Genomic DNA, 13253 nt, shown 5'->3' with positions numbered 1-13253 from the left:
GGCATTGTGGACGACCTCTCAACAGCTTTAATATATGACTCAATTATGGTTTTCAGTATTGCTCAGTGCTTGTGGGATGTGGTTTAAAAAGAAATAATAAAAACATGACTCTTTAACATCATTAGAAGAGCTGCTGGTATCACTTTACAACTGCCGCCCTCCTCTGCTCAGAGAAGACGGGTGCAGTAAAACAGATAAAGGATATGTAGCAACCACAACATCCTCTGTATAAAGCTAAGACATTAACAGATCACAACAATCTGAGGAAGTAAAGCCATCCGAAACCAACTGTAGAGTTCATTTTTGCATACAGTAGTCACACTGTATTATGCTTAGTTTAAGCATATACAAAAAGTATGAATTCACATAATTCTCTATATACACATATTTGTCTCAATATTTCTCTTCAAGCAATGAATAATGTTGAATCCAATGAGTACTTTTAGGTTCAAAACCACCCAAGAGATTCCTAAACATTAATGAACTAGTCCATTGGTAGCTTTGTCACCCTCTTCCTATGCCAATCCTCAATGCCTATGTGCAGTTTCACATAGATTGACCACGTCAGTGAGTAGAAAAACGTGGGACAGACAGAATAACACACTGACAGAATGACACACATTTTGACAGTTTGCGTGATTATGTACAGCATACCATATCATGACTTAGTCATACCAAAAATTAGAAAAAAACAACAACAAACATTGGGCCACAGGGGGAGCCACAGCGATCGGTTGCATTTTAGCCATTTTTAAGCATTTTTCTGTTGTTATAGCGCCACCCAGTTGCCAATTAAAGTTAAATTCCTCCAGTCACCTTGAGGCTCCTGTTCTACATATCTACCAAGTTTAGTAAAAATCGATATGGTGGTTAGGCCTAGATAAGAAATTAGCTCTCTCCCATTTTGTTTGATGGAGTCAATAATGGAGGGGTCCCCTCAGATTATGTGTGCTCATATGCCTACAAAGTTGCGTGGTGATCAGTGAAACCCTTGAGATGTTATACACCTTTATGTGATGAGCCACGCCCTCAGCAATATTCATTGCCTTATAGAAGCTCAGTTTTACTAAGTTTTCCAACTTCTGCCAAGAGGGAACTTTAGATATTGGTCCCTAGATTATGTTCACTGAGTTTCATGCAGATCGGGCAAACTTCCTAGGAAGAGATTGATTTTAAGTGGTTTTCAAAAAATTCAAAATGGTGGAAAATCTATATAACTGGAAGTTATGGGTTCTTGAGGCAAATGTGTTCCTCATGAGGAGAGGCATCTCTGTGCAAAGTTTCATGTCTCTACGACATACGGGGCATGAGATATGCCCATTCAAAGTTTGCAATTTCAATCGGTTGCTATAGCGCCCCCCATTGGCCAATTGATGTAATATTGCTTCATTTGCATCCTCCCATGACCCTCTACCGCTGTGCCAAATTTCACATGGATTGACCAAGTCAGTCAGGAGAAAAACGTGGAAGAGAGACACAGACACACCCACAGACAGAGTTCCCATCATTATATAGTAAGATAACTGAAGTCTGCAGTTTGTGGGAACTTGACAGATGCTGTTGTTCCATAAGTGCACTTGGATGTTAATGCAGGCAACACAGCTTGCACAGAAGAAAGTTTTGATAGAAACTTAGATGTATAATTTTTCCTTGAATCATTAATATTTTACAAATCTACCACAGGGGACAAATTAAACATAATACTTTTCAGATACTACTTCAACGTTGGCACTGGGGATTAAATATCTTGTGTTACACTGCAACAGTTATTATCTTTTTTTGTCACCAGTGAAGAAATATAGAAATTAGCCCCTTAGCAAGACTGAACTTTATTATTAAAAAAAAAAAATTATGAGATAATTTCCAAAACACCATGTTAGTATGACACAGGCCCTGTCATCACTGACGTACATGCATGTCCCTGCTAACACGTGTCCCCAGGAAAACCAAAAAGTGTTGCTGAAACACTGCATCAGGGAAACACAAGCACAGGTCAGAGGAACACACAGCCTGCACAGCCTCAGAGCATGTGAAATTAAACTGACCTGACTTTTAAACGCTGAGGAAAAAACAATTAAGTATGAGTCATAAAACCTGACTTTTTAATGATGGCTTTAACAAAACATAACATATGTGTTGTTAATAATCCCCACGGGCTGCGTCAACACACAGAAATGGCAGGTGGGTTGTAGGTGTGTGGTCACTATTGTCACCACTACTGTTATCACTAACTCAGTCAAACGCACTTCCTGTAGGAAATTAGCTGTGGTCAGAATAATAAGCGCCAGGGAAAGCTTCTCAGCTTTTTTTTATGTGAGTTATATTATTCAGATTTTGATTAAGAGACCAGAGAGAGTCCAGGTGTCCATTGAGGTTGTAGTGGAAAGTCAACTCACCTACATTCACTTTATGCACTGTTTGCAGAACAGAGTTTACCCACCTTTAAAGGCAGCCATTAATATGTCATAAATTATTAATTCAGAGTGATTGCTTTTATTGGTGGTTGTTTGGTTTATGATACCCACAGAGTCATAATAAGCATATCACTGATTGTTGGCCTTACTTCAATGTGGACCACGATGAGAAAGAAAGGCTTCTCTGTTTGTTTTGTGAAGGTTTTAGCCTGACGTTATTTTTTTTTTAAAGCTGCACTGAATACTTTTATCAAAACAATGACTCAAATGACTGTGTGTAATCTGATTCTCCATTAATCATGTGCTCTTACACTATACTTCCAATCTGATACTGTACATACAAATCTATATGCAACCCACCCAGTCTGATACCTACCATTTGCATTTTTATATTTACCTGTTCATACTTTTAAGATCTATAATGTTAACTGATCTTGGCATTGTTAATATTTGGATTTGCACCTCATTGTTATTTTTACATAACTTACAGTTATTTATTTGCTCTCATCCCACTTTGTGTTGCATCTGCTGCACAGAAATTTCCCAACTCCTCTCCATCCCATTTATGTTTAAAAAAAATGTAACCCAGCCTCTTGGCTGTCCTCAAACTACTATAAACAGTGGAAGGAGAAATATTGAGAGATCCTTAAAGGAACACTTCATCCACAAAATGACAATTTGTATATCATTTAGTCATGCTGTGTTCCCTTGAATTTGTGAGGAAAACATATATGCCTGGGAAACAGCACAGCATATTGATTTATTGACTGACTGGGGACCACGTTTGAGAACAGCAAAATGTGCAGTATAATCCAAGTCTCATTAATCCAGTTGAATGCTCAGTACTTTCAAAACTTGTGTGTATTTTTCACTGAAAACCCTAGTGTGGGAGTCTGGCTTTGAAGAGAGCTTAAATCATTTTCACCTTCAGTTCATTTTTTAAATATTAAGGTTTTAGTAAGAATCCATGTGTTTAGGAAGTACTGAGAATACAACTGGATAAATGAGACTTGGATTATACTGCACACGTTTTGTGAGAGTTTGTAAATGGATGTTTTAACATAGTTTTGCTGTTGCATAACATGGTCACCAGTCAATCATTAAATCAATATGTACACTGTTGGAGGATGTCCAAGGAGGCATGTGAAGTTTTGTTCATGAATTCAAGGTAACATGGCATGACTTACTGACATAGGCCTACAAATGTGAAATTTGTGGGTGAAGTCCTTCAAGTAAAAGTATCAATACCAAATTGTGAAAATACCTCATCACAAATAAAAAATCCTGCAGTGAAAAAAACGATTAAGGTAGACCTATACAAGTAGGCTACTATCAGCAAAATGTAGTAAGTATCAAAAACATACTCATAATGCTGAAAAATGACTCCAACAATTACTGCTGATTCTTTTGTGTGTAGCTGAGGTGGACACATAGACTGCCGTGTAGAGCTGATTTGAACTCTTTTTATATGCTGTTAGATTGTTTAATATTATGTAGCCTACAAAACATATGATATTTTGGTATCATTGTCTAAAAGTTTATCATGTTTTTTGTACGGAAAATCTGAAGTTGTGTAATTTGAGACATCTGATACATTTTTACATCTTGGGCTCTTTAAATATTAGCAGCCAGTCACCACACGTTATTACAGTGTTAAAGGGCCAGTGTGTAAAATGGGTTGAAAACAGTGACATCAGTGACCAAATTCTAGATTGCAGAGTTCACTCGCTCACCCCTCCCATCGGGTAAATGACGGCGGGCTCGTAGGGACAAAAAGCCTTGCGCACAAGTTTTTCAGGAGTAGGTCTATCTAGCGATGAGGTGAATGTTTATTTAGAAATCTAAGCCATGTTACAATATTGTAATGAATCCCTCATGAGCAGGAGACCAGAGGAGCGTTCGGGAAAAAGGCCCATTTATTTGAGCACTCCAGAAACTCCGGTAACACTCCACTGACCCAGAGCCATACCTGTTTGAGCCGGAGCACACAGATGAGGAACTCCATGTGTTTGATGCTGAGCGGGCGAGAAGACAGGCTGAATGCACAGAATGGGATTCGGTGCTACTGCTACCATCGTTGGGGAGATATATCATCAGGAGGAAAAGCGCCGCAGAGAGTGCATCACAAGGAGTGAAGTTGCGTCTTCTTTTCCTCGCAGATGACGGTTCGGGTTCATTCTCTCCTGTTGCGTGGTAAGTGTGGTCCATTCGCAAACTTTATAACTAAAAAAACTTTTCACTACTCTCTATCGACGAACTACTAACACTCTCTGCTGTTTCCTCCTCCTTCCTTCCTTCCTTCCGCTGTCTTCGTTGGTTTATTTATACACGCGAAACACTTTCTCTGGCTGGCTGGATTGTCCGCTCGGTCTGCCGTACATACATGGCGGCGCAAGATGGCGACCTCTCTAAAGCAAGGCCCTTGCTATATATATATAAAAGCATAACTATAAGGCTACGAAAACCAAACGAATTTTATTTTATAGCGAGTATACACTTGTATAAACATATTAATGGGTAGAAGATTCAGATTCAGATTCAGATTCAGATTGACAATAAACCATGCCAAATATTACACACTGGCCCTTTAATGCAAATGTGCTTTACATGAAACAATAATTTTTATTGGTCTGAGATAGCTAGTATGGGCACTCCAGAGATTCAAAAAATCACTGGTCTCAGAACTTCCAAGGAAAGCCATGTGGCATGTTGAATTCTGCAGCTAAACTCATGAGGGTATAACAACAAAATTGGTTGTAGGATGTTACATTTTAGCAAATGTTTGACTTAGAATCAAACACTACACTTATCTTTTAATGGGAAATGGTTTTGAGTGAGTACTTAATGCATTCAGGCAAAGTGGGACGTTTTTCTGAGGTAAAGCAAGCAAGTTTTTCAGGCTATGGGGTGCCATAAAATCATGACTTGTGTGCCATCCTGTCATAATACAGATGTTTTTGGTATTTCCGTCACTTACAAATATCAGAGATGATTCAGTGAGTCCATGTCAGCCACGACAGTCCAGAATTAGTCATAATTGTTACACAAACACATCCATTGTACACAATATGGCACCAAGGAAACAGACAGCTGAAGAACAAGGAGAATATGGCAGAAAAGTTGGACAATCTTTTATAACGAATAGTGTGGTTACAATAATGATTTAATGAATTAATGATTGAACTGCTAAAAATGGATTTAAACATTTAAAAAACAAACATGACTGTCCCATTTTACCTGATCATGTCATCAGATTGAGGTAGGGTTTCTTGATGTGTTTGAGAGTTTCTAAATTATTTTACTTGGCAACATATTTTCTTTACAGAAATACTGCAGAGAACAAAAGCAAGCTCAAAATCCTGGTTGGTTTTCTTGATAATATACCAAAGGTGTCCCACATTAGCTGACTTTACCCTAAATGCAGTGGAGTAAAAAAAAGGCCTACAATATTTAGTCTTCCTCTGAGATAAAAGTATTAAGTACAATAAAATGGAAATAGGCTGTTCAAGTAATTTAAAAGTACCTAAAATTTGTACTTACGTAAATGTACTTAGTTACATTCAACTACTAACTGTGAAATACTAGTGAAGAAACACAGGGCCAGCGACACGTTTCATTTCAGGCTTCGTGGTTTTGAAAGTAGCCTCTGCTCTATCCTGAGCTGACACCTCAACACAGCGCTCACTTGTGGGCGGGACTTCCGGTCTCGCGCACCCGGAAGATTCGGATGCAAGTTTCAGTTCTCGACCGTGCATCCATATGCTCGTTACTTTCAACGTCTTAATGTGATTTAGGTGCTTTTTCTACCCAGTAGTCTTTGCAAAAATGTTATCTTTAGACTTTCTCGACGATGTTCGTCGCATGAACAAGCGGCAGGTACGTACCCGAGCTGTAGTTTACTGTGATGTTACCGCTGCCTCTTTGTATGGTCAGACCTCTGAGCTAACGTCTATTAGCCGCCGACCGCTTTTTAATGCTGTAGCCTGTCACTTGTTAGCAACCTGGAAAGTGAACTGTTTTATGCACGTATATTTTTCAAAAGGTCCCAGTTTTACTGCAGCACAAAAGACACCTGGAAACCTCGTTTAATTAATAAGTCAGACTTCAGCGCAAGTTAGCTAACGTTAGCTATTTTCCTCATGTTTTCACACTATTGTCTTTGCACTGTTAGCTCAAGTCTAAAGTCAGATTTGTTTACCAATGAATCAACAGTGATTTTAATGTTATCGTCAACATATTGGGGGGGGGGGGGGGGGGGATTCAAGAGCTAACTACTAAGTTAGTCTTGGGTTAAGGTTAGTTTATACCGGAAACTGCTATTTATAGTTAATCAAGCATATTGTCATCAGAAAAACAATTTTAATATGTATGTTTTTTTTGTTTGCAGCTCTATTACCAGGTGCTGAACTTTGGTATGATTGTTTCCTCTGCCCTGATGATCTGGAAAGGACTGATGGTTGTCACTGGCAGTGAGAGTCCGATTGTTGTTGTTCTCAGGTAAGTATTTAAATTCTTGTTGTCTTAATTTGGCACTCCTCTCCTCTGCTGATGAGGGTTTAGTGTTGTACGAATTTATCGAACTTCCCCCTGAGTAGTAAAGATGATGGTGAGTTCTGCACGGAAATACACATGAAAATGTGTATTGAATAATCAACAAGTACATCATCAAAGGACAGCATGTTATTTATTAATAATAGGGAAGCCATATATTATATTTTTACCTCAATAGTTTGTGTGATTATGGTTCTTTGGGGCTTTCCATTTTCCCTCAGGCAGCTGTAAAGTATTCCTGGGAGACATTAATACCTCTTTACCACCGACATGAAACGAGTACTGTTCTGATTCCTGCACCTGATTTTGAACTGTTGAGAGTGTCTCAACCAAATATAGTTTGGTCCAGAGCCCGCAAAGTTAGTTCTCAGCTGGAACCAAACAATAACAGGTTTTCCTTGGCCTGAAGTGCGAACTGTGATGACGCCAGTGGCTGTGTCATGCGTTACAGGTTGGCAAGAGAGGAAAGGGAAGGCAAAAATGGAGAAGTCAAGTGAGACAAAAATAGAGCGTGCAGTGGTCTCATTAATAGTTGGTTCATGCTTGTTTTTCGGGTAAAAACAAATATCAGAACAGACAAAAAGTTTGCAGGTAATCAATATAATCTGTGATTTTGCAAATACTGTTTACCCCTCTACTGCATTGTGTGCCCTCCTTTGATGACGCCTCCTTGATTACAGTGGTCCCACACATAACTGGTTGAATTGTGGCTGGTTCAAAAAATATCACCGAGGTTCAAAGAATCCTGAACAGTACCAGTTTAAGAACCAGAGCTGATTTGGTGGGAAAGGAGTGTAAGAGATTGAGGACTTTGGTAGCACAGCATTTAAAACACATTGGAACCACAAGATATAAAAGTTGCCTAGTCACCGAGCAGGGTTTCCCACACATTCATTTATTTGTGGCAGGTTGCCATGATTAAAACATCTGCCACCTCATTTTTATTTTCTATTTTTGGAGCTGAACAGTTCATTAGGTGCACTGTTGGAATATATACTGTCCACTCATGCATTTGTTCCACACTCCCTCAGCACAGTGTGTACTCTGGGCACAGACTGAGCAGTGGAACGTCAGGTGCAGTGAAAGTGAAACTTCACTGGTAACGGACTGGGTCTGAAAGTTTGCATTCACTTACAAACAGCTGCTCCTGTAACAGTGTATGCAAGCAGTCGATTAACTGTTGACCTGTTGATCATACGGTTAGATGAGTAAAATTATAGACTGTGCTGTTCAAATGATCCTATGGCTCATGAATCCCTGCAATTAATGTTTATTATGCCAGATGATCTTTCAGCGAATTCATTGAAATGTGTTTCTAGTTTTAGTCATATTACTGTTTTTAAATAATGCAAGCAACATTATCCCAGTTTAACCACTGATAGGTAGGGATGGGTGCCCTGATGCAGTTGCTTTTTTGGTACTAAACCGAGCCATGTAATGTTGAACAGTCATGTGGAGAGTCATTGTCAGTACTTCATTGTGGCTTTGCAATTTGCAAATTTGCAGTTGGACTGTTTGTTTGTTTTTCAGTTTGACTTGGGGCAACCTCTAGCTCATCTGGTGCCCCATATTAGGCTGAGTCCTTTACAGTGGCTCAGGTTCGATTCTGACCTGTGGCCCTGTGCTGCATGTCAGCCCCCCTCTCTCCCACCTTTCCCATCAATCTGTGGCTCTCTTAACAATAGAGGCAAAAAATGCCACAAAACAAATTATGTTCAAAAACAAAAAACAATTCCTCACTATAAACATGTCAGGGTTTTTTTTTTTTCAGCTCTTAAAAGATGTGACTTGTTGCCACTAGTTTGTGGATAATTTCTGTTAAACAAAGGTTGAAATTGGCACGGCATGTTATTAATTAAGAGAGGAAATGTTCTATTTAAATCAGGGGTATTCAATTAAAACAAATAGCTATCTCTACGATAAATGAAATTAGTCCTGTCACAGTGAAGCTAAAGCCTACATTTCAAGCAAAACAAAATCATCTTGATAAAATAGATAAATAAATATTGAATCTTTTAGAATAAGTGTGAGCAGAGCTGTTATCTTAATTTATTTACATTTTGTTCTTCTTCCTATCCCAGAGAGAGAGAGGCCTGAGGCCCTGCCAATAATTTGAATCTTGGCTTAAATGGTGCTAGTACCATTCTCATGCACAGGTGTAGGTGCTCACCGGTGAGCCTGGAACTGTATTTGGTGTTTATAACGTTCATAGCAAAGAAAGCTGATTCAGAGCTGTAAATTGATGCAAACATGATCAAGGTGTGTGATGTAAGAAAGGAGCAGGTCAGTTTCTCCATGCTGTCATCTCTCTCACATCTCTTTCACTGTTGTCTCTCCAGTGAACTGTCTGTGCACGGTAAACAATCAATTTGATTGGCTCCATTGAGTGAAGCTATTGCCATATTAATTGGATTAGCTATGCCTGCGTTCCATAGCTGCAACACTGGAAACAAAACAACACTCCATGAAGATTATTATTTATTTTCATTAATTGATCTGAAATTGGCCCACAGTCCGGAACGAAGTGTCACTTGGTCTGAGTCCAGACTGCAGTCTGCTGTTTTTTTCCGTAATGCACGATTTAAATGATGCTAACTCATTTTGATGATGTGTTATCTGCTGTTCATTTCAGTGGGAGTATGGAGCCAGCTTTCCACAGAGGAGACCTGCTGTTTCTGACCAACCGGGTAGAGGATCCCATCAGAGTTGGAGAGATTGTTGTCTTCAGGATAGAAGGCAGAGAGATCCCAATAGTACACAGAGTACTAAAGATCCATGAAAAGTATGAATACAAATTTTATTAGTGTTGTTGTCCATGATGAACTTGTACTTTCAGTATCTCTGAGTCCCATGTCTGTGTATCAAACCTGAGATTGCCACTCATAGTATTGAACAGTATTGAAAAGCTCTGAGAGGCCTTTGTGATGTTTCACACTCATCGTGTGTCCTCAACCAGACACACATGTATTGAAAAAGAGGACTTGGTGTACATTGTGGTCTAAAGTCATGCTGATACTTTGTCCACAGGGAGAATGGAGACATTAAGTTCTTGACCAAAGGGGACAACAATGCAGTGGATGACAGAGGACTGTACAAGCAGGGCCAACACTGGCTTGAGAAAAAAGATGTGGTTGGACGAGCTCGGGGGTATGTATACTGTTTGATAAAAATCCATAATGATATAGATATCTGAATAGAATAGCAGGACGGATAACTTCACCAGCTATACTTTTAAAGTAGAGGCCACAAGTATCAATAAGATATGTCTTCAACTCACAACTGGAGCAGAATACATAGACCCTTTTACTGTTAGTAAACAGTATTACATTTTTGTGGGCGGGGCTTAGCTGCAGGCAAAACAGTTCTCCACAGACTTTAGCCATCGCTAGCTAGCTAGTTCTTTTGGCTTGTTTTAGACAACAGAGGAAGATGATGCCAGTGGCGCATTCAGAAATACTCATTCCAAGTGCCGAAGTGCACTCTGGCACAAACTGGACCGTTTGTAAATTCGGAGCACTGTCAGAATGCTCCGTTCACTTATCCAGAGCACCGCACTCTCTGCACTCTGTGTGGGGAGACAGAGCAACAGAGCACCGAGTGGAGTGAATGTGTGATTAATTTAACCGTTTGTTAATTCATATAGAAATATAACGCTCCATTTCTTGGACCAACAGCGCTCTCAGTTTAGTGTAGAGTGTCAGACTGAATTTATGAACGCATCATGTCAGGTCACTCACTCACCAGGACTGCGAGTGTTACTTGAATAGGTAAACACTGACCAACGGGACCAGACTAGCTGACCTATATGCTCTCACTCAGTGGATGGATGATTTGATAGGACTGCTGAAGGTGGGATGGTCTGCTTTGTGGTTGATTACTATGCCAATGTTAAAAAGGAGGGTGACGCTTTAAGGGTTTCCTCCCGTTTGTTTTGCTATCGCAGCTAACATTAGCTAATACGCTAAAATGGTTGCGTTACGGAGAAATCCAATATTCCTCTTAATACCTCTCCAATATCTGATTAGTTGGACGTGATAACTCTAAAAGTCCTTTCGTCTTATCACATTTATCCATAGTTGTCTTTGTTTTTCTTGACAGGCAGTGGTGGCTGGTATGTGATTAAAATTTAAGTTTGAGCCATGACTCCTTTTATTCTGGCTCCCAATAACACAACAAGATGACATTTTAAGACTCCTATGTAGCCTACAGTCCTGTGGGGGAGAGTCCCTTTTTGCCTCCAGCTAATAGAATGATGTCATGGTGACATCGGCTCTAAAAGGATCTATTGAAACCAATAAGAGTTTGAGAAGACAAGTTGAGAATATGTATTATGATGTAACAACATGTGTTGCTGAGGCTTTACTGGAGGGGGTGGACACAATAAAAGCAACACTTGTACAGTCAAACGGAATCAAGTATGATCGCTCTGTTCGTCTTTGGTTGGAGACAAACTGAGAAGAAGGTCATATTAAAAAAGCAATTTCACATCTTTGTTGCGTAAGATTGGGGATTAGGGTTGTTCTATTATCCTGGCTGGTTAATTCATGTTGAACAAGGTAGGACTTAGGCTTTTCATCCTCCTCATAAGTGCTTCCCCGGATGTACAAGAGAGAGGGACAGTGTCATAGCCACTGTGAAAGATGGCAGTTAGACGCTGAGAGGGCCAATGTCAGGAGGTTTGTCCTCCAGCATGCTACGCCCACACAAAGAGCATGACTCCGTAACTGTGTTCTGGTCGTTTATTGTAGATACAAAAAAACCCCACTGTTACCTTTTGAGACGCTCTGCATGATGCAACATTGTAAGAAAAACTGGACAATAGATAGCGGTTGACAGAAAATACAGGCTCCATACTGACCTTGATCCGAACAAAACTGATAACAAGCAGGCGCACAGAAAATATTAATTGCCCTTTACTGCTGCGCACCGGTGACACACACACCTCCACACAGTTACCACCATTAACTGAGTGATTGATTCTACAAATAGGACGACTGTTGAACACTTAGGTGTATGTTTGAGCAGATGTTCAAGTTATTTTGATGTGTTTCACCTTCATTTCTAGCTTGGATTTCTAGATTTACGACTGAGGCCTGATTACTTTCTGCTCATGTCTGATTATATCTCTTAATGCCAGCAAATGTCATCAAAGTTTTTCATTCAGTGACTTGAGTTGAAGACCTTTTGTGTACAGTAGGAAATGTTATCAGTTACAGACTGACATATTTTAATGCATCAATGAAATTACTCTTGACGGTGACCTTTTTTTTATCATCTTCCAGGTTTGTGCCATACATTGGAATTGTCACCATCCTTATGAATGATTACCCCAAGTTCAAAGTAAGTCGGTCGACTCCACCACCAGTCCAAGTTGACAAGATTTGCTCACTTTTTAAGCTGATGTGTTAAATCTCCTGTGTTTTTATTTCACAGTACGCTGTTCTTTTCATGCTGGGTCTCTTTGTGTTGGTTCATCGGGAGTGAAAGAACCCAAACTTCAGGACTCAAGAAGGATAAACTACGTCCAGGAAACCTCAGTCATGCCTTTCAAAACAGAATTAAGTTAGATTTTGTCAAAAACCCAACTGGCTTTTTTGTACCATTTGTTTGGACATTTTGTAGAAACGTGGATAGGGTGTTTACATTTGAAATATCCAAGCTTTAAAAAATATTTTTGTGAGGGAACTAGGCTAGGTTTAGTTTGAAATCGATCTTTATTTGTAATTCTCCGAATGTGAAAGAGCATTCATCAAGTTAAATTAAGTCTGGTTTCTTTCCTGTTGAATCACTGTCTTCGACAAAATATGTGTGAAGTATTTTATGACAACTGAATATGAATGATATTAAATATGAAATCTGGTTACCATCCACTATGGATTATTTTAACTCTTGGTCTCATTGTCTTTCGGCCACTGTGCTTCACTATCAGCCACTGCAGAGGATCTCTGTCCCGCAGTGGTGGAATTAAAAACATTCTTCTTGGGTGATCGAGCAGTAGAGATCCAGAAATGTCGAAGACATGTCACATTGGACTGTTTATTGTGCCTGCATCTGTTTTATTAATGCACACACTCGATTTAATTCTCATTAAAGTAGGTGTGTCTTCTGTCCAGTATTTGTTTTAGGGAGTAATAAGCAATATCTCCTCTGGAAATCTTTTTGAAAGACCTTTTTGCAGGAAAATTGTTACTAATCATATATAATGTTGAGCAATGTATTTCATGTGTAGTAAAATATATATATATATATATATATATATATATATATATATTCCTGTTTAATGTTTAT

General features: G+C 39.3%; 1 protein-coding gene across 1 annotated transcript; it reads left to right on the top strand.

Moving 5' to 3' along the window:
- Nucleotides 1-6111: 6111 nt before the first annotated feature.
- On the top strand, nt 6112-12829 carry sec11a (SEC11 homolog A, signal peptidase complex subunit). Its single transcript, XM_033630077.2, has 6 exons — nt 6112-6290; nt 6802-6911; nt 9598-9747; nt 9993-10112; nt 12248-12305; nt 12399-12829. Exons 1-6 carry the CDS (start codon nt 6240-6242, stop codon nt 12447-12449), a joined length of 540 nt encoding a protein of 179 aa, XP_033485968.1. The 5' UTR covers nt 6112-6239; the 3' UTR covers nt 12450-12829.
- The last annotated feature ends 424 nt before the right edge of the window (nt 12830-13253 follow it).

This window comes from Epinephelus lanceolatus, chromosome 2 (assembly GCF_041903045.1).
Source record: "Epinephelus lanceolatus isolate andai-2023 chromosome 2, ASM4190304v1, whole genome shotgun sequence".
Lineage (NCBI taxonomy): Eukaryota > Metazoa > Chordata > Actinopteri > Perciformes > Serranidae > Epinephelus > Epinephelus lanceolatus.
Note: the sequence above shows the minus strand (reverse complement) of the source record. Positions and strands in the feature narration are given on the sequence as shown.